General features: G+C 56.7%; 2 protein-coding genes across 2 annotated transcripts; one reads left to right on the forward strand and one right to left on the reverse strand.

Moving 5' to 3' along the window:
* The first annotated feature begins 5,904 nt into the window (after positions 1-5,904).
* On the forward strand, positions 5,905-7,081 carry Ppdpf (pancreatic progenitor cell differentiation and proliferation factor). The gene is made up of 5 exons (XM_027954270.2): positions 5,905-6,044; positions 6,237-6,315; positions 6,410-6,487; positions 6,577-6,673; positions 6,749-7,081. Exons 2-5 carry the CDS (start codon positions 6,261-6,263, stop codon positions 6,861-6,863), a joined length of 345 nt encoding a protein of 114 aa, XP_027810071.2. The 5' UTR covers positions 5,905-6,044; positions 6,237-6,260; the 3' UTR covers positions 6,864-7,081.
* A 4,434-nt stretch (positions 7,082-11,515) lies between these two features.
* Positions 11,516-18,083, reverse strand: Ptk6 (protein tyrosine kinase 6). The gene is made up of 8 exons (XM_027954355.2): positions 17,833-18,083; positions 15,923-16,044; positions 15,244-15,404; positions 14,733-14,886; positions 14,079-14,240; positions 12,787-12,968; positions 12,315-12,468; positions 11,516-11,975 (listed from the first exon to the last, which is right to left on the reverse strand). Exons 1-8 carry the CDS (start codon positions 18,060-18,062, stop codon positions 11,788-11,790), a joined length of 1,353 nt encoding a protein of 450 aa, XP_027810156.2. The 5' UTR covers positions 18,063-18,083; the 3' UTR covers positions 11,516-11,787.
* Between the last annotated feature and the right edge of the window lie 1,755 nt (positions 18,084-19,838).

Raw genomic sequence — 19,838 nt, forward strand, 5'->3', positions numbered from 1 at the left:
TGGCCCATGCTGACCTGTGGTATTCCCCTCTCCAGCACCACATGTCTGCACTGTTGCAATTCCCACAATCAGGAAAGAGCACTTCTTCAACAAGTGGTGCTTGGAAAAGGTCTAAATGAGACCCTGACCTCTGACCACTTTGGCCATCGGCCGAGTCACTGGCCGATGCCTGTGATCCCAGCTGCTCAGGAGGCAGAGGCAGGAGGCTCTCGAGTTCAAAGCCAGCCTCAGCAAGAAAAAGGTGCTAAGCAACTCAGTGAGACCCTGTCTCTAAATATAACACAAAATACGGCTGGGTGTGGCTCTGTGGTCGAGTGCCCCTGAGTTCTATCCCTGGTACCCCCCCCCAAAAAAAGTCAGCCTAACACCAAAGCTCTCACAGAACTGTTAAAGGCAATCCAACTAAAGAGCAAAGGCTCTGAAGAAAGGCTGCTCCAAAGAAGATGTGCAAGAGACCAATAAAGAGCCTGAGGACATGCTGGACATCGTTAGTCCCTGGGGAAACGCTCACTGAAACCCAGTGAGAAGCAGCCTCCCCACCAAGATGGCCACGTCAGGCTCGCGGAAACAGCAAGAGCTGGCAGAGTGTGGAGAGCAAAGCCTTCCGCAGGACGGTGCAGTCCGCGGACCACACTGGGCAGTTCCTCGAAGAGGCAGACCTTGAATCACCACAAAGCCCAGCATTTCCTCTCCTGGGAGGAGACCCAGAAGGGCCGAAAACCGGCCTCCTGAAGCCAGCTGGAATGTGGGATGTTCCAGCAACCAGAGGTGAAAGTGCTGGGCAGTCCAGGGCTGAGCAGAGACCGCCGCACTGCAGATGGGGGCTCGGCCAGCTCGAGAGAGAAGGGACCTCCCACATCTGGCAGGACGCAGGTGAACCTGGTCAAAGCAGCCAGATGGTGTGATTCCATCAACATGAACTGTGCAGTGGTAACTCCAGAGACAGAGGCGAGGGGCTGCCCTGGCTGGGCAGGGCAGGCCTGAGGGCCGACTCATGCATGGGCTGCTTTGGGGGCGATAAAACGCTTTGAAACTAGACAGAGGTGATGACGGCCTAGCACGGAGAGGGAAGGCAGGATGGCGAAGCTGGACTGCTCACTTTAACATGGTGGATCGTATGATATGTGAATTTTACTCTGAGTTTTAAAATAAAAAATGGGGTGTCATGGCAACCGTGGAGACTGAGGTGGGAGCATCACAAGTTCAAGGCCAGCTGCAGCAACTAAGCGAGAGCCTGTCTCAAAGAATAAAACAGGGCTGTGGATGTGGCTCCGTGACAGAGCCCTCCTGGGTCCAATCTCTAGTACCCCCCACCAAAACTGGAAAAGCACCAGTTCCCTATATTCTTATTTTTAAAAATTGTTATGGTGTTCTAGTTTATTCATCTTTCCACTTAAATTTAGGACCTACTTGTCTATATCTTTCAAACACTGAGATTTTCAGTGTTCCTGTTAAATCCAGAGGTGAACTTGGTGAGGACTGCCCTGCTCGTCCGAGCCTGCCCCACCGTCTGCAGCCCACAGACACTGTCTGCCTAAGCACTCACCATCTCCTTCAATTTCTTATGTCATTTGAAATTCTTCTGCCTTGAACCAGAAGTGGTTTACAGACATGCAATTGCTTCTGGATTGCCGGGGGACCCTTGGGTCTTGCTGACCTTGTGTTCATCCAGGTGGCTCTTCCCAGGCTCCGTGGTTTCTCTGTCGTCGTGAAAGGGCCTATCAGCTCTCCATTTCCAGCTCTGTGCCTTGTGTTTTCCTTGCATTACTTTGTTGTTGATGACAGAAGTGAGCGTGGACCCCCATCCTCCCGCTGCTGGCTGGAATGTTCCTCCTGCGCCTGGAGAGTGTTTGTCGTGATGGATGTTGGATTTTATCCAATGCTAACTCTCCACTACTTGGTAGAAGAGGGTTTGCAATTGCTTATTAATTGTTATTTATAATAGCTGCTGTTACAGTCTCTGAGAGATGAGCCTGACGCCTGAGTTATCTAGTGTTAGCGTCCATTGGCTGCCACTTCCTGTGTGAATGGAGGTCTCCCTAGTTCTTGTATGCTGAGTAATTTTGGATTCTATCCTGGAGTTTAGTAAATGTGATGAATAAGCCCTCTCTGGCTTTCTAAATCAGAGTACTGAAATCATTGTTCCTCCAAGTTTACCATGCACTCTGGTCGTCACCCATCTTCTATTACATGATTCACTCTTGATCAAGCATGTCCATCAAAAGCCTGGCTGATTCTCTCTTAGCCACTGGGCCCCAGATGATGGAGATGCAGTCTCTGCCCCGCAGATCTTGCTTCACCAGCAAGTGAACACACTAGGCTATTTCCAGTAGTGATCGTATACAAGCCATTATAATATCTAACTTTAACTGAGCACCTACTGTGTGCCAGGTACTTATCTGAGCATTTGTGGGGTGTGTCCTCACCTGAAAATAGCCTTGTGACTCTGTAGTCCCCACTTTACAGACAAGGAACTGAAGGGCACAGAGGCTGCTGCCCAGGACCTCATGTGGCCACACAAGTGCCTCCTGCATTATGCACTCATGAAGTGCTTTGCTACTCAGGCATCTCACCTTCTCCTGAAAACAGGAGGCACCAGCGCCTGCCAGAGAGTCACCAAGGGCACAGCCTCCCAACACCAGGACAAAGAGCAGAGACCCAGCCACTGAGATCATAGCAGCAAACACACTTTCAGGCTCTGAGGGCTCCTGCCCTGGCTGCAGGCTTTGCAAACCTCCTGCCTCACTCCCCACATATCTGGGATGAAATGCAGGTGGCAGCAACAGTTCCTGGTTACTAAGGAATGCCCTGTGTAGGCTGGTGCCTCCCTGGCCCTGTCTGAGAGGCCTGAGGCTCCCAAGTCACAGGCAGCACTGTGTTGGACCAGCTATGCCACTTTTTCCCCAGGAGAGACATCTCCACTGATGCCACCCACTAATGACTGCATCCAGACAGCAACCTGGGCCAGTCAGCCTCCAGCAGCATGTGCTTGACAGTCTCTGTCCCATGTAGTTCTGTCCCCATTTCCTCGTAGTGGAGGCTCAGGCACATGTCCATTCCTTGCTCCTGCATCTGACCCAGCACCAGCCCACCCGGTGCCAGCCCTGCAGACCTTGAATACCCGACAACACCCCACATGCCCAGCAGTGGAGACACACTGACCTTTCCAAAGCTCAACCTTCCCACCTGTGTGGGTCCCCTCTGACCATGAAAACAGTCACCGAAGAAGCTAAGCTCAGAGCGCCAGCTGCTGGCAAAGTCACACTGCCCAACAGGCAGAACAGGTCCAGCCTGGGGCCTGTGGGCACCTAGGCTCTCCCAGTGTGAGCCCCTCCCTGGGACAGGCTGGCAGCCCCTTAGCAGAATAGTGAGCTGGAACAGCCTCCTCTGGGCTCCTCGGAAGCGATGAGAAAGGGGTGAGCGCCACCCTGCCCTCCTGCCATGTAGTCTCTGTGGAGGCTGGGGTGGGCTGGACGGGGACAGAGGACCCAGGACCCTTCTCTACCCTCTCTACCCTAAGCACCAGGGTCACCATCCAGCATCTCTGGCTTGCTCTGGACAGGGTCTCAGAGCCTCCACCTTCTGGGTGGCGTGTACTTCTCCATTTTGAAGAGTGTCCTGAACCCAGGTGAGTGCCTATAGTCCTAGCACCGGGGGCTCCTTGAGCAGGAGGGGGCAACCCAGTAAGGCAAACAGGGGGCAGTAGGGGGGAAAGCAGGGAGGGAAGAAGAAACCCTCCACTCAGTCTTCATTGCTGATGCTGGGCATGGTCAGCAGTGGCTCATGGTCTTCTCCTCCACTCAACAACTTCCCCATGAGTGGGCACATCTGGCCATCAGGTAAAAGCTATGGTCAGCAGCCCTTTGCACCCCAAACTTCATCTCAGTCTCTGGCCCGAATAGAATACTCCACAGGAAGAGACTTTGACAGGAGGTGGCCTCGGCACCTCTACAGAGTCCCAGACCTGGCCTGCTACAGGCCAACCCCAGGGGCACAGCTGGCCTTGACCCCCACCCAGAGGATGGGTTCAGGACTTCTTCCCAGCGTCCACACCTGGCACACATCTGCACCCTGAGGGGGCCAGTGTCACATAGGCTGAAGTGGCTGAGGAAGGGTCTGGGCAGCCAGAATTGCAAGATCAATGTGAGCAGGACCCACTCTAGTCAAAGTTCACTAAATGGGTGAGCACAGCCCCTGCTCTTTGCACTCAGAACCTGGAGGGCAGTGGTGCTCCAGGTGGCAAGACCAGAAGGTGCAAGGCCCTGTGGCAGAAGGAACATTGGGCTGTGGGCATGGGATGGTTGGAGCCAGGTCCTTCTGTTGGGTACAGAGCTAGGGGGTGCAAAGGCTACACCCTCAGTGACTTCCCATGTGCGGTTCAGGCCTGGCCTAGCCTGCCCTGGGGTTCCCCATCTGCTCCTCAGTAGCACTGAGAATGTCCTTCCTCTGGCCTCCTGTGTGGGCTCGGGCCCTCACAGCTAGAGGATGTTGGAGAGAAGATGGGCAAGGAAGAGTCTTCCAGCTCACCTTTGCTGGAGCCCCTACCTCTCATCACAGAAAAGAGCCCAGGGCTGCCAAGGGGCCACCTCTGAGGCTTGGGGGACACACCTGTCTCTAGCTTGGTATGGGGACATGCTGTTTCTCCTTCCATCTCCAGGAGCCTGCTATGCTGTTAAGGAGCAGGCTGGGCATAGATAATATGGACATTAGCATTAGGCATTTGTGTTTGAGCACCTACTGTATGCCAACAAAATAAGGATTTCTCTGAGGGTTTGTGTTGTCAAGTCCCAGACAGGCCTCGCAAGACAGCCTCTCAAGGCGTCCTTGGACCCTGAAGCCACAGAAAATGCCCCATGCTCCAGGACCACTCTGCCAGACCACAGGAGTCCAGGAAGGCCAAGTTGGAGCTACAGGTCTGTCAGAGCCTGCACACAAGCAGCTGCAAAAAATCCTGCCCTCACAGTATCACCTAGAGGACCATCTGCCCTACCAATGGCACTCGGTAGCCCCACCCACCTCTCCCATCCTACTCCAGGGCCTGGCCTCCTGGCTTTCCTCACCACCAGCCAGCACCATGCCTCAGGGTGTCTGCCTGAGCTTCTCACTCTGCTGAAAAGGGTCAGCTACCCTCCCTCCTTCCTCAGACCTCAGCTCAACCTGACCCCTGCTCTGTCCACTGGGAGGCACACAGCAGGTCCAAACAAATTGGAGCCAGAAACAAAGAGAAAGGTACAGGGTCCCAGTCAGAGCCTACCTGTGTTCCCCAGGGACTCCGACTAGCTCTTGGTCCTCCCCAAGCATGAAGGCCTCAGGCACAGGAATGACCTCCCCTCCGTGCCCTCCACTTCCTACCCTGCTGCCCCACTGCCCCACTGCCCCACTGCCCTACTGCCACCGGGCCCCATGGGCGGCTGGATGCAGACGGGGTCTGGGGAACGGGTTGGGCCGCAGGCTCTAAAGCAGTGAGGGACACAGCAGGCTCCCCAGCTTCACACAGGCGGCCCCAGAAGGGTTGAGCTGGAGGACTTGAAGCACCTTTGGGCACCACGCAGTGGGCACAGCTGGGGAGAGAGATGCAGCATCAGGGACATGCATGGGCAAATGCCCTCTCTTTCCCTGGCGAGAGTGGGGGCAGAGACCAGTCCTAGTACTGGGGCAGGGCCTGTCCTTTAACCACTCCAGTCCCAGGCCAGGCCTGGACGCGCCCCCGACGGCCTCAGGCAGACTGGAGTCCAGCTAAAGCAGGCGAGCCCGGGGCGGAGCCAAACAGGCTGGGTGGGGTCTCGGGGCGGAGCCTAACGGGGTGGGGCTGATCGGGGCCTCGCAGCGGGCGGGAAGGGGTTAACATGACAGGGCGGGGCCTTGGGAGGCGGGGCCCAAACGAGTCCCCGCCCCGTAACGCTCCGCGCGTGCGCACCTCGCGCCCGGGACTGGACGGAGGAGCGGCGTCCTACGGCCTCTGTTACCGATGGGCTCCGCGGCCTAGCGCCCAGGCCCCGCCACCGGTGACCGGGCACCGGGGGCTGCGAGGGGTCGCCTCCGAGGTACGGGCGCGTGGCGGAGGGCGGGCGGGTGCTGGGCCAGAGCGAGCTGGGCGGCGCACAAAGCGCCTTTGTTCGGCCTCGCACCGGCCGGGACTGGCTGGAGCCGCCCGGAAGCACCGCTGGGCGCGGGTAGAGGACGGCCCTCCGAGCGAGCGCTCGTGGGAGCCGTGACCAGGGCCGCGCCCCATGCAGGTCTCCACCAGCCCATAGCGAAGCATGGCAGCCATCCCCTCCAGCGGCTCGCTCGTGGCCACCCACGACTACTACCGGCGTAAGTAGCCCCTTGCCGACCCCTGCCGACGGAGCCCAGCACTGCCCCGTGCTGCCGGCGAAGCCCCTGTTGCTGACTGTCTTCCCCTCCCCAGGCCGCCTGGGCTCCGCGTCCAGCAACAGCTCCTGCGGAAGTGCCGAGTACCCTGGGGAGGCCATCCCCCACCACCCGGGTGAGAGCAGGTCCAGCCTGCACAGTCAGGCGGAGCATGGGGAGGGGTCCAGTCCTGAGCAGGCTCATCACCCACTCTGCTTCTCTCAGGTCTCCCCAAGGCCGACCCAGGTCACTGGTGGGCCAGCTTCTTCTTCGGGAAGTCCACTCTTCCGTTCATGGCCACAGTGGTGGAGTCTCCAGAGCAGTGAGTCCCCCTTCCTGGGGTGGGAGGGCAGCAAAAACAAAGTCAGCTTCTGACACGATACCTGCTCTCCCCCAGCTCGGAATCCACCCAGGCCTCCACCAGCATGGTCACCAGCGGCCTGACTCCAGAAACCACGAAGCAGCAGCCAGTCAACCAGCCGAGCCAGGCCAGCACTGGGTCTCAGTCCTGACCTGATTGGGGCTTCCAAGGTGCTAGGTCAAATCCTGCCCACTCCAGCGGGTAGGGTAGATGGATTACAGCAAGCGGAGACCAGCTGGGTTCTTCCACATGGAGATGGCAGGCGCCAGGCAAGAGACCCCTTCTTTCCAAATCTCAGTGGGCTTTTCTGACCCACATAACTGTGCCTTGCTCAAGCAGAAAATAAACGCCAAAGAGCGGGCAGCCCCAGTGGTGTGTCTGAGAGGTTTCTTAGTCTCTCCTGGTCCCTCTGTTAGTGGCTGGTCCTGTTTACCAGACCTTCCTGGGGGCCTTTCTCAGGGACCTCACAGTGAGGCCCCATCTCAGGTCTGATGAGATGTTCCATACAAGTGGGCCCAAGCAGATGGGATGCCTTGCTTCAGAATGGCAGGTAGTTCTGGAGCTGGACAAGGACAACTCAGGGCAGTTGCTGTGGCCACTGTGGGAGGTTGGGGTCCTGGCTATGTGTCTGGGACCCCTCTGCTAGAGAAACTCGATGTCCCATGAAGAACTCCTTTGGGAAGAGTTTGACAAGGCTATCCCTTAATGCCAGGGAGGGTGTCGGGTAGTTAGGACTGAGGCTGGCCTTCTCAGTTGCTTTCTGCAGAGGTATTGTCCCCAACCTTGACAATGCTCAGGACAGGCTGAGACTGGGGGCTGCAGGCATGAGGGGTGGGGTAGAGAGGCTCCACAGGTAGCCTCAGTGTAGTTGGTGGACAGAAGAGCTAGGCAGGGTAACTTAAGGCCAGCTGAGGTAAGGGAGCCCCCACAGGTAGGGAACAGAGCTATGGATGGACTCAGCAGGCCCTCCTGTCCCCTATGCTATAAATAACTACAAGAGTCCATGGAAGTTCAGTGGCCTATGGTCCCTGATAGCTGAGCCTCCCTCCTGCCTTCCCGTAGGAGTCCAGGCTCCTGTAGTGTGGATGCAGCTTCATTCAGACTCCCAGGCCAGGCGGCTAGTGCTGGAGCAAGTGGGGGCTCCTTCCCACTCTAGATGGACCCAGGAGAGGGAGGGTATTCCAAGGAGTAAGTCTTTCTAGCCCCAGTAAGTCTTTCTAGCCACAGCATCTGGACAAGGCCCTTAGAGGGAGCTGTAGAAACCCACCCCAAGTTTCACCTCTTGAGACACTATAACAGTGGACAGGTTAACGAGAGAAAAGCATACAGAGTTGTACAGTTCAAGTTTTATGTGATACGGAATCCTTAAGAATGAAGACCCAAAACAGTAATCTGGGTGTTATCATCCAGAAAAGCTTAACCTGAAATGCTTTTGATTTCAAACTCATTTTTTTGGATTGAGATATCTGCAAGACCACTGGCCAAGTGTCGGTGATCTGAAATCCCAGGTGCTCAGGACCGAAGCTCTGAGTTCCAACTCAGTATAGGACAAGACGCCCACCCTTTGAGAACCTTGGGAGAGAAAACCAGAGAGTGATGCCCCTGGATCTGCGGCCTCCTGCTGCCACTGTCCTCTTAGTTTTCTCCAAGCAGCATAAGTCCCATGTGGGAACTTCTTGGGAAGAGCCAAAGATCTAACAGGTTAGAGCAGGGAGCATTATCCAGTGGGAGCGCACAGTCTGTCCCCTCTCGGAGGTGCTGGCTTCCCCACAGCTGGGCTCTGTGCATGCCCCATGGGGTCAGGGATCAAGGAAGAGGCTGTGGTAAGAGTAGCTCACAGGCCTGTCGAGCCCAGAGATTCTCCTTGGGCCTGCAGCATCTTCACGTGGCACCTGGGAGGCTTTCTGGTCTGCTACTGGGGTGTCACCAAGGTGTTCCACACATGAGTCATGATTTAAGTCCCTACCAAGTCATCCAGCTACAGTTTCTAGAGCTTCAGGAAAGGGGCAGATTTAATGTTTAGTGATTCTAAGCTATAATCTTGGAATTTGGAAATGCTGGTGTGGAGAGTGGTAGCCATATACTGGAGACAAGTATTCAGGATGCATTCAGGATAATGGGATCAAGAGAACACAGGGACATGATGCTACTGCTTTAGGAAGCCAAGCCCTGGGCCTGCCCCTGTGGCCTGGGTGTGGTGGTGGTGGGGGGTCCTCTTACCAGTCTCCCTAATGCATCTCTGAGTTTCTAGGCCTGCAGGAAGCAACATCCTTTTTTACTCTGAGGCCGTCATGTCTCCAAGGTCCCATGCCAGTTCTTCCCAAGGACCATGAGGTCCATGTATCTAGTTGCAGCTGGAAAAAGGACACCACAGCCCAAGTTTGGCAACAGCCAGCATCCACATTTGTGTCTGTCCCAGGGAAAGCAGGGCCTTGGCACACAGATGGCTATGTTGCCCTGAAAGCAGGGATGCTTGCTAATAGTTTGTGACTTCTGGAAGGATCAGGGAAAAAAGCACAAATATTTTGCCTTTGTTCACAAGTGTTTCCCAAGTTGCTGCAGGCGGGGTCCTCAAATCAGGAAAACTATAGTAAGGGACCAGCAATGTTAAAATCGTAAAAAAAAAAAAATGGTCACCAGTTGATTCTGTTCTGGGTTGGTGATCCTTGTGGGTTCATCTTGGGGCAGCCTTGAGCCCTCAGTTCTCTCCGGGGTCCTTTGTCCCCCTGACATTGCCAGAAGCCTGTACCAGAGCACCTGTCAATCTCCGTGGGACCTTGAAGGAGAAGTATTTGGACCGTAGCTGATTGCAAATGCTTTCCTTATGATGTCGGTGAATGTGAAGGAACTTAAGAAAGCCATGATTAAGGATCTGATGAGTTGATTACATCAGTTATGCAGTTGACAAGGAAATGTGGTTATTTCTATGGCAACAACATGCTGACATGACAGCAGGTTTCTGCAGCACTCATCAGCACCAACTGCAGCACAGACTACTGTAAATACAGCCCAGGGAAGGGTTGGCTGTGTTGGGGAGCACAAATGAGCCTGATTAACTTAATTTCTCCTGTGTAAGCTGAGATGACTTTCTCACCCCTCTGTACACTGGGGATTGAACCAGGGCATTCCACCACTGAGCCACATCCCCAGCCCTTTTTATTTTTATTTATTTTTTGGTACCAGGAATTGAACCGGTGGGTGGGGGGGCTTAACCACTGAGCAACATCTCCAGCCCTTTTTTTATATTTTATTCAGAGTCAGGGCCTCACTGTGTTGCTGAGGCTACCCCTGAACTTGCAGTCCTCCTGTCTCAGCCTCCTGGGTTGCTGGTGTACACCACCTCCACTTCTGGCTGTGTCCAGGGGGCATTCTGGAAACTCAAGGTCAAAGTTCAAGATCAAAGGGACTTGATTTAGACTTTGGTTTTAGATGTTGTCAATCATGCCAAAAGGTTTGGTAATTGATTTAATCAAATTGACAAAAGATTTTTTAAAGACAAACTTAGAAGTTTACATACTTGGCCCTTTTGATCATGAGAAGATGCTTTTCAGTAATGGAAGACCTAGTAAAAAACAGTGAAGCCCAAGAAGCTGTGTTTAAGCAAAGTCCTGTCTCCTGGCCAGTCACCAAGGCATAACAAAGGGCCTTTCACAGAGCCAGCTCCAGTGCACCTCTGTGCTGTCACCCCTGAGGCTGACTTAGTGAGCTTTGGTTACAGGAGGGGAGGGTCTGTTTGCATGCATGCTTTATGTTTTAAATACCCCTGTGACAACCAGTCCCTCTGCTTTAGGACAGGCTGATCGCTACCTCTCAGCCAATCAAAGAGCATCATACTTCTCTTGTGTATGTCGTATACAGGATTGTTTCCTTGTTATTTCTAATGGTTTCAACTACTATAAACCATGATTTCAAACTCAGAAACCCTAAATTCTCAGGGAAACCAGGAAGTAAATGAACCACACCCGCCAGCCTCCACTGGAGGGACGCCAGTTCCCAGCGCGTCACGTCCTCAGTACAGCTGCTGCACCTGCAGACAGACCCCTTGCACTCAAGTGCTCCATATCTCTTGAGGCCCCAACACCAAGTGGGAGCTCCAGTGCATGCGTCTCCCTGTCACTGGTGTTCTGCAGGGGAGCCACCCAGGTGTTGGGTATAGGGCGACCGGTGGGTTTTTGTTGTTGCTTTGTTTTTTGGGGGTACTGGGGATTGAACCGAGGGACACTTGACCACTGAGTGGAGACAGGAAGATCACAACTTCAAAGCCAGCCTCAGCCTCACTCAGCGACTTAGTGAGGCCCTAAGCAACTTAACGAAAGAAATAGAAAGGCAGGGGGATGTGGTTCAGTGGTTAAGCACCCCCGGGTTCCATCCTTGGTACAAAAAAAAAAAAATCATTTACTGTGTTTCTGAGTTTGGGGATACTTATATGAACACTCACTTTCTCCAAGCAATCTGGGTAGAACTCCCCCCAGGGGTTTTATAGACCAGCCTGGGGACGCCCTTAGAGGGGCAGTGCCACTCATCTGGGAGGCCGCACCAGGCTCTCCCTTCAGACCATCAGTGACCCAGAGACAAATATGGTGGGTTTTCTCCACCCGTATTTTTAACCAAATTGTGTTTTTGTCAAAAATGAGAGGTTCCAATTGCCCAGACTGGATAAAGCTCTGTGCTGCTTTTCTGGGGAAAAGACTTCTTAGACTTCATCTCAGTTTTCTTATGTCGATGGTTACTTCCCTGAAGTCTGTGTTTAAGACGACGACTAAGATTTTAGAGGAGATGGCATAGAAAACTTTCAAAGGCAAAAGGATGCTTTTCTTGAGAGGTCTTGGTTATGTTCATCTGTGGCCAAAGGACCACGTTGGAGGCTGGTGGCTGGGGAGACGGCCAGTGAGGGCATTTGGCCAGGCCTGCAGCCTGCTGCTTGTCAGAGTCACGTAGCTGCTCTGCTGCTTCCGCAAGTCCCCACGTGCTGTGTTTGCTGTGCCCACCATCATGTCAGTAAACGAAAGGACCACACTTCTCCTCAGTTGAGGTCCAGGACAGCCAGGACCTGGCCAGGCAGCCCCCAAGGCATCTCAGAGTGGGTTCTCGTACCTGGTGAAGCCAGAGAGTCTCTCCCACAGGGCTTGGAAGCAAGGCCTCTGCTCTGGGTCCCTGCTCCAGCAGGAGCACATCAGCCCGTACACGGGAGGTGGGCACTCCAGGGGGCAAGGCATGCGGTAGCCAGCGTCCACCCTCAGGAAGGCTTCGTGGTTGGACATGCCTGTTGCCAGTGGGACAAGAGGAGCTGAAGAACCAGGAGGCCAGTGCCCACCCTCCACCACCTGGAAGCCACACCCAGTGGCCTGCCGCCCCTCCCCAGAAGCCTTCTCTGAAGCATGACCACCACTGTGTCCTGGACGTTTTCCAGCATAGTCTGCCTCTAACGACCTCCCCCTGGACAGTGACTCCAGGAAGTGGCCCCAGGCACAGGGATGGACATTCCTGAATGCTCAGCCAGTGTACAGGTGTGGTGTTCCAGATGAGGCTATCAAGGAAGCACCTCCCGCCTCCCCCGCTGGCCACTCAGGAGCAGCCCAATCAGGAACACTGGGGCCAGTACCTGGGTAAGGTATCTGACCCCTGCTGAAGATCTCATGGAGGAGGACCCCGAAGGACCAGACATCAGATTTGATGGAGTAATGCCCTAGGGAGAGTGCCTCAGGGGCTGTCCACTTGTAGGGGATGCTGTGGTCATGGGAGAGGTAGATGTCCTCCTGCAATCAGGGTAGGGTGGGCCATGGAGGACTGCCTGCACCGTCTCCCCACAGCACACACAGGCGTAGGAGCCGAGGTCTGGGTGGGCAAGTCAACAGCACACTGTGTTGACCACTGTCTGAGCCACTGGTGGCCACTGCTGCTAGACCAGAGGACTCAGACCCCGGGTGTGAGAAGCTCTGATTTAAGGCCATGCTGTGTGGACAGAACCCCTGCCAGCTGTGGTCACAGCATTGGTAACCAACTCGTCTTGCCCATTCTGGGTTCCCATGGGAAAGGAGGTCCCTACCCTGGGCCTTGCCCACTGAGGGCCCTACCTTGATGAGCCTGGCCAGCCCAAAATCCCCCACTTTGCAGATATTGTTCTCCCCCACGAGGATGTTCCTGGCGGCCAGGTCCCGGTGAACATAGTTCTGTGACTCCAAGTAGCACATGCCCTCCGCCACCTGCGATGCAAGGTCCACCAGCTCCGAGATGGGCAGGGCTTGCTTATCAGAGTCTGTGGGGCAACAGGAGGCCAAGGTCAGTCCTCACCTGCCAGCTGTGAGGCTCTGCAGGCTGCTGCTCCTCAGCTGGAGCCAAGGGCAGCTGGCCTGGTTGACAGTGTAGCTGTGGGCAGCCTTTCCAGAGGCGGAGACCGTGGCCGCCCGGCTCTGCCTGCAGCTCCTCCAGGTGGAGGAGCAGGGCTCCCCACACTCCAGACTGTTTCTGAAGAACACTGGATCCCACTGAGACCACCTGCAGTGGTCACTTCCTGCGTGAGAATGTGGGCTACGAGATTGCAGGCCTGGGTGTCTCAGAGTTGTGGCGTTTAGACATATCCACCCCAGGTGCACACGGCTGGGTGGCACCGTACCCTGGGGAGTCTCCTCCCATCTCATTGTCCAGTTAGGCCATCTTAGTGGCCAGCATTTGGCTTGGCTTTTGTGTTGAAGGAAACAGGAGCTTTTTGACAACGACCTGGGAAAGCAAGATGCGTGTCCCTGTGTGGGCACGTCCTCTTGCATACACGTGTATGATGCGTTGGCTGTGGGTGTGCACGCGTGTAAGCGTGTGGGCATGTCCATGCATGTCCATGTGCATGTGTGTAAGAATGCATGGTCGGTGTGCACACATGCGTACATGGGGGCACATTCGTGCATGTGCACATTGAAACACCAGCAGGAGGGACCACAGTCCAGGAGGAGAGACGAGCTGGGGACTGAAGCAGGTCTCTGTGAGGGCTGCCAGCTGTGCCAGGTGTTCTGTGAAATGGCCTCGGTTGACACGGCTTTTCTTGTCTGTACTTAGTGAAACTTTCACAAGGAGCACATGGTAGATTTGTTGTATCTTGGGTCATTTCTCTGTTTTTAATATTTATTTTTTACTTATAGGTGGACACATATCTTTATGTATTTCTATGTGGTGCTGAGGATCGAACCCAGGGCCTCGCACGGGTTAGGCAAGTGCTCTACCTCTGAGCCACAGTCCCAGCCCCTCTTGGGTCATTTCTTAAACCAGAAAACAATGATGTGTGTCTTAGAGCTCCCTGGGTGTCTGGCTGGGGTCACTTCTCACCTGCTGTCACTCTCACGCAGGGAAAAGAGGGCCCAGGACCCTGCCCACTCACCCCGCAGCAGCTGCAGCAGGCTCCCCTTGGGCATGAGCTCCGTGATGATGTAGACGGGGTCCCCTAGGGACGCCACGGCGTACAGCGCCAGGATGTGCCTGTGCCGCAGCTGCTTCATGGCCTGGATCTCCCGCTGGAAGGTGTTCTGGTGCAGGAGGTTGTCTGGGGACGCACAGCCTTGGTGGGCACATCCCTCATAGAGGCTCCCAGCAAGAGGCCCAGCCCCCACACGGGCGCTCAGGAAACACCGACTTCCATAGTCAGGCCCCAGCACCCCAGCCCTTGGGGGTCCCATCTGCTTCCGTCCCTCCCTGCCTGAGCCAGAGCCTCAGAGCTGGACACTCCCAGGTCCTCCTGGGTCAGGCCCTGATTCCTCAGGGTGGGGTCCAAACGTACTGTGGCAGATTTCAGGTGGACCTTTTCAGATTTCCAGTCATGCATTTGAGTGGCTTTCCATTACCTTGAGAATTCAGCCTTCTGTTTTGTAATCAGTGTGTTCAGGTGAGGACACAGGTGGCACCCCTCGGGCATGCTGCAGGTACCCCCAGCTGGTACACTGGGGCCCCCTCCCTGAGCAGGGCCAGGCCAGAAGTCTCCACTGGCAGGACTGATGGGGACATGTGGTAAACAGAGCCCCCAGCTGGATCCACTCACCTCGGGAAATCACCTTAATGGCCACTCGGACCTGGTCTTTCCAGAGCCCTTCAAAGACCTCCCCAAAATAGCCAGCGCCCAGCTTCCGGCAGAGTGTGAACTCCTCCCTTGGCCTCTCCCAGTTGGCCCAGTGGGGCAGGGGCTCCGACTCGTGCTGGAGGGACAGGCAGGAGGCACAGGAAGGGAGGGGACACTGGCCCTGCCACTGGCTTGCACTCAGGAAGAGCCTTGGTCTATCCTTAACCTTGGGGCAGCTCAGGAGTCTGAGTGGCCCATGCCCATGTCTCTCTCCTGCCCCCACCAGTGACTCTCCTGAGGCCAGTGGCCAGGGTGACCCTTCTTCCCTGGCTTCCCAGAGCCAGGACCCAGCAGGAGCTCAGCTGACCTCTGGTGGGTCAGGTTATAAGAGTGACCAGGAGAGGGGGGCATCTCCTGGTCCCACTCTACCCGTGCTCTGCACTGTACCTTGCCTGGCCCTGAGCAGCCACACCATGGAGGTACAGGGGCCTACCTTACAGCAGGGCACGGTCAGCCGCAGGCCATGGGACAGGCTCTGGGCCTTGTGGTAGTCCAGGAGCTCAGGCAGACTGGGAAAGGACACTGCCTCGTTCAAGTGTAGCCGGCCAGAGCGCCGCCAGATCCTGTAGTGCCGCACGACCTGAGCGTCCCGCACTGGGTGGCAGGACAGAGGAAGCCATCAGCCCGTCCCCACCCTGCATGCTCCCCACCCTACCTGCTCCAAGGGCCTAGGGTCTAACGGTCGCTGCTGGACAGCACTCACCCTCCTTGGGCCCTGCTGGGCCCTGCCCCACAATGACCTCCCAACTTTGCCTGGATGATGGCTGCCCACACTCCCAGCCCCACTAAGATTCCAGAGCCAGCAGAGGCTAATCTGCTCCCCACACACCCCTGCAGAGCCGGACACCTGTGGGTCAATGCTCCCAACAGTGGACGGCCACAGGCAAGGCCAGCAGGAAAGGACCTCAAGAGAGCTTTCTCCCATCAGTGAGAGTCACTCTGGCTTCTGCCCCAAAGGAGGCAGGTGGAGAGGCTCGGAGCTGCCTGGGTGAGCACCAGATGTCCCACACCTCGAAGTCGAAGGGCAGCTGGGTGTGTATGGCCAGGAGGGCCTAGAACCAAGGAGCCCTGGCAAGCAGGCACAGGCGAGTGGAGGGCTAAGAAGGCTGTACCAGAGAGAACGTAGTCTGCTCCCAGCTTCCCGCTGACCCGGATCAGGAAGGCACCAGTGGGGTTGCCCTCCGCCTGTAGCTGGTGCACGGCCTCTGAGCGGGAGATTTGGCCAAAGAACCACCTGCAGGGGAGGAGACAGCCTGTGTCTCAGCTGACCCAACCCCACCCACCCCGTATCCCAGCCCTGAACAAGCTGTCCTCCCATGCTGCCCGGACCCTGCAGAGGTCTCTACCCACACAGTCCCCAGTAGCTGGTTCTGGATACCAATGACCCAGGCAGGAGAAGGGTAGGCATTCCCCATCCTGCCCCAATGCCCTGTCTGTGGTCAGAACCCCCAGTAGGCTTGTGGTCCTTCTGCTGCAGGACTAGGGCACAGATGCACAGCCCCAGCCTTAGGAATTCAGCTGAGCAGCAGGGCTCCCAGGCACACACAGCACTTGAGCACACACACTCATGTGCACAAGTACACTGAAGCACCACACACATTTACATTGCACTCACACACGTGCACACGTGACATGCGACAGTGTGTGTGTGCTCAGCTCACGTGTGCACAGATGCACTTGCACATTCATGCACACATAAGCACACACAAGCAGACACACGGACATGGCTGTAGCTTTGCTCACATGCACCCTCCCACAGCACATGCAGGTTCTCAGCATGAGGGCATGGACAAGCCCTGGACTGTGGACTGCAGGGTGTGGCCCTCAGAGTTCCCAGGTGACCTCTGCCCTTCCCTGGGCGACACTGACTCCCTCAAGAGCCATGGCCCACCCTGAGGACACCCCTGGCCCAGAGCCCCTAGGGGTCGACCCCTCATTTGCTATGAAACTTTATCTCCTCTGTGCTTACCCTCTGCCCACCCTGCCTCTTCTGCACACCTCATGCGTGCTGGGTCCTGGGCCTAAGGGCTACTGAACCTGTGTGTTGGCCACCTGGACCCTACAACCCTTCACGTCTCACACCCTCTGCCTCTGAGATGACCCACTTGCAGCTCGATGCACTGCTTTGCATCTCCCTATGCATACTCCCAATCTTCTGCATGCAGTAGGTGCTCAATGTGGGTGCTGAGGAGAGTTGGGCTCTCAGAAACACAGGCAGCAGGGACCCGTCCTGTTAGGGAGGTCTTTGAAGGGCGCTGGAAAGACCAGGTCCGAGTGGCCTTTAAGGTGATTTCCCGAGGTGAGTGGCTCCAGCTGGGGGCTCTGTTTGACCACATGTCCCCATCAGCCCTGCCAGTGGAGACTTCTGGCCTGGCCCTGCTCAGGGAGGGGGCCCCAGTGCACCCCAGAAGCCACGGTCCTCAGGTACTGTGGACATACCCACCCCAGCTGCCCTGTAATCCATCAAAGCCTCCTGGGCACCCAACTGTGGTGGGAACAGGGACAGCCAGCGCGGCTGCTGGGAGGGGACACCTCACAGACGCATTCCCATACCTGGCCCTGGCAGGCCAATGGGTGTGCCTAGGTGCTTTCCTGCTCCCATAACTAGGCTGCATGTCTGGTTCCGGCTGTTGGGAAAGTGAGCAGACTTCACACCCAGAGCCCTGGACTCCCTCATAGACTTTGCCACTGGTTACCAGTCCCCCAAAAGCCCACTCTGGACCCTTCTGTCCTCTCCAGGTCCAGCAGAGCAGTTCCCATGACCAGAGAGTGGCTGTGGGGTGTCCTAGGGAAGCATGGTCTCCAAATGTCACAGAGCCACACACCCCCAGCTCTCCCAAGTGCCAGGACAGGAGGGTCCAGAGACAGGGCCCATCTGGATGCACGGCCCATCATGGGATGCAGGAAGGACAGAGCCAGGGTCTTTCACACTCCCAGTTTCCCCAGGCCCCCAGTGCCCCTGCCCACTCTTGCACACAGCTGCCTGCCCTGCCACAAGCCCTCGCAGCCCAGGAACACTCACGGCTCAGACTCCCCGGCCTCCTTCTCTGCCAGGTAGTTGCAGGGCACATAGCCCTCAGCAAGGGCCGCACCTGCAGAGTCCAGCAGGGTGGCCCACCACCACTGCTCCTCCTTCCTGGTCACGTGGAAGATGTCCCCCTGCCGGAAGCTCAGCTCCTCATCTGTCCGTGCCTCAAAGTCCCAGAGGCCCACATACTTGGGGCCTAGGTGGACCTGGTCCCGGGACACCATAGCAGGCACAGTAGCAGGACAGGGCTGTGAGCTGGGAAGGGCAGAAAGCTGTCCCTGACAGGCCAACCCCACTCACTTCCTCATCACCAGACAGGCCAGCCACACCCGCACCCACTGGGGCTGGCCTATCCCGGGCTCCACCCTGGAGCCCCACCAGTCTCACACGCCCACCTGCTGGCCCAGCAGCCACATGGGAGGGAGGCGGAGCCACCCATGGACCAGGACATCTCATGCAGGTGTCAGCAGAGCCAGGGACCTTTGGGGGTGAGTCCTGGGTCCCAGGGGCAGTAGGAGGGGGCCAGAGAAGGCATCAGTGAGGGCTGTGGGCAGATCGCTGGAGGTGGGCAGATCGCTGGAGGTGGCCAGCGGCCTCTTCACCACAGACTAACGCAGGGAGCTGCAGGGGGCACCTCCGTGGGCAGCCCCCACAGTCAGGGTCACCCTTGGGAGGGAGCAAGAGGGGACTGAGGTGGACTCAAGGAAGAGGCCGCCGGCGGGGAGGGGCCCAGGGGTGAGGCTTGTGGGCCAAGAGCAGCATGCCAGGGCCTGGGTGTCCATACAGCCAGTGGGGGTGCCGGCAGCTCTGGCCTGCCCTGTGAGGACACTCAGAGAATCCATCCTGGGGAGCCACCCTGGAAAGGAAGGCTGGGCCAGGGCTCAGGCAGCTGGGAGACCAACAGGGGATGGGGACATGAAGGGCCAAGGGACCAGGAGGGTGCAACCCTAGACCCTCAGCTGAGGAAGCAGGCACTGTGCCCTTCCCGACAAGGACACATGGGGGCGTCCAAAGACCATGAGCTGCGGCCTGAAGCACCTCACTGCCAGGGAACCCCTCTTCCCTCCCTGCACCCCCCTCCAACCCTGCCTGGCCCCACCTGCCCATTCCTAGCAGCCTGCCTGTGACCCCTCAGCCTCCCACTACCCAGCCCCCACCCGGCCCCGCAGTGAAACTGACACTCTGCCCCTGCTCCCTTTCCCCAGGGTGACCTAGACCATCTTCCTAACCTGCGGGCCCTGCCCTGACTCCTCCAGGAGCACCTCCCCAGGGGTTGGGAGGACAGCTGTGAAGGGGGCAGGAGGGAGTGGGGAGAGGAAGTCACCAAGTCTGTGAGGAGTGACCAGGGGAATCACGGGCTAAGCTGGTTGGAACTTTTCCTTTTGGTGGTGCTGAGGATCAAGGCCAGGACCTCACCTGTGCCAGGCAAGTGCTCTGAGCTACAGTTCAGCCTTTAGACATATATTTTTTTAAGAGAAATAATGGCACTTCCACCCACTTCATCTGAGACGAAGAGGAGGAATGTGGATTATTTGGCAGGTTCATGGACAGCTCAGGCAGCCCAGCTCACTTTTCTTCAAGGTGAGGAAGGGACTGTAGAGGACTGAAGTCAGAGGTCAGACGAGGAGGGGAAGGACGTCAAGGGGAGGCGTGTCTGGATGTCCGGCTGGCCCGGGGAACACAGATTTTGCACAGCGGCCTCTGCCCCTGCCTGCTCCAGGGCCTCAAGCCTTGACCTGAGCTGTGTCCAGAAGCCCCTGCGAGTCCTTGGCAAATGTGTGGGTGATTCCAAGATTTACCCGGAAGCAGGAATCCCCAGCCCCTGCTGGGGACCCAGAAGGGTCAACCTTCCCAACCCATGGCTGACAGGACACCCAGGAATGTGCCCAGGCCACAAACAAACCTGCCTCTGTGGGATGGCCTCCTGCAGAGGCCTCCCATCCCAGAACAGGTGCCAGCCCAGGTCCCCAAACTAGGCTGAGCCACCCCAGAGCCCAGGC

The sequence above is a fragment of the Marmota flaviventris genome, chromosome 2, assembly GCF_047511675.1.
Source record: "Marmota flaviventris isolate mMarFla1 chromosome 2, mMarFla1.hap1, whole genome shotgun sequence".
NCBI classification, from domain to species: Eukaryota; Metazoa; Chordata; class Mammalia; order Rodentia; family Sciuridae; genus Marmota; species Marmota flaviventris.

Excerpts from the sequence above, each read along its gene's own strand:
- Ppdpf (XM_027954270.2), top strand. The coding sequence starts at position 6,261 with ATGGCAGCCATCCCCTCCAGCGGCTCGCTCGTGGCCACCCACGACTAC. Across the intron at positions 6,488-6,576 it reads GGCCATCCCCCACCACCCGG|GTCTCCCCAAGGCCGACCCA; the intron begins GTGAGAGCAGGT and ends TGCTTCTCTCAG. Across the intron at positions 6,674-6,748 it reads GTGGTGGAGTCTCCAGAGCA|CTCGGAATCCACCCAGGCCT; the intron begins GTGAGTCCCCCT and ends GCTCTCCCCCAG.
- Ptk6 (XM_027954355.2), bottom strand. The coding sequence starts at position 18,062 with ATGGTGTCCCGGGACCAGGTCCACCTAGGCCCCAAGTATGTGGGCCTC. Across the intron at positions 15,405-15,922 it reads AGCAGACTACGTTCTCTCTG|TGCGGGACGCTCAGGTCGTG; the intron begins GTACAGCCTTCT and ends CCTGCCACCCAG. Across the intron at positions 11,976-12,314 it reads GGGTCAGATACCTTACCCAG|GCATGTCCAACCACGAAGCC; the intron begins GTACTGGCCCCA and ends CACTGGCAACAG.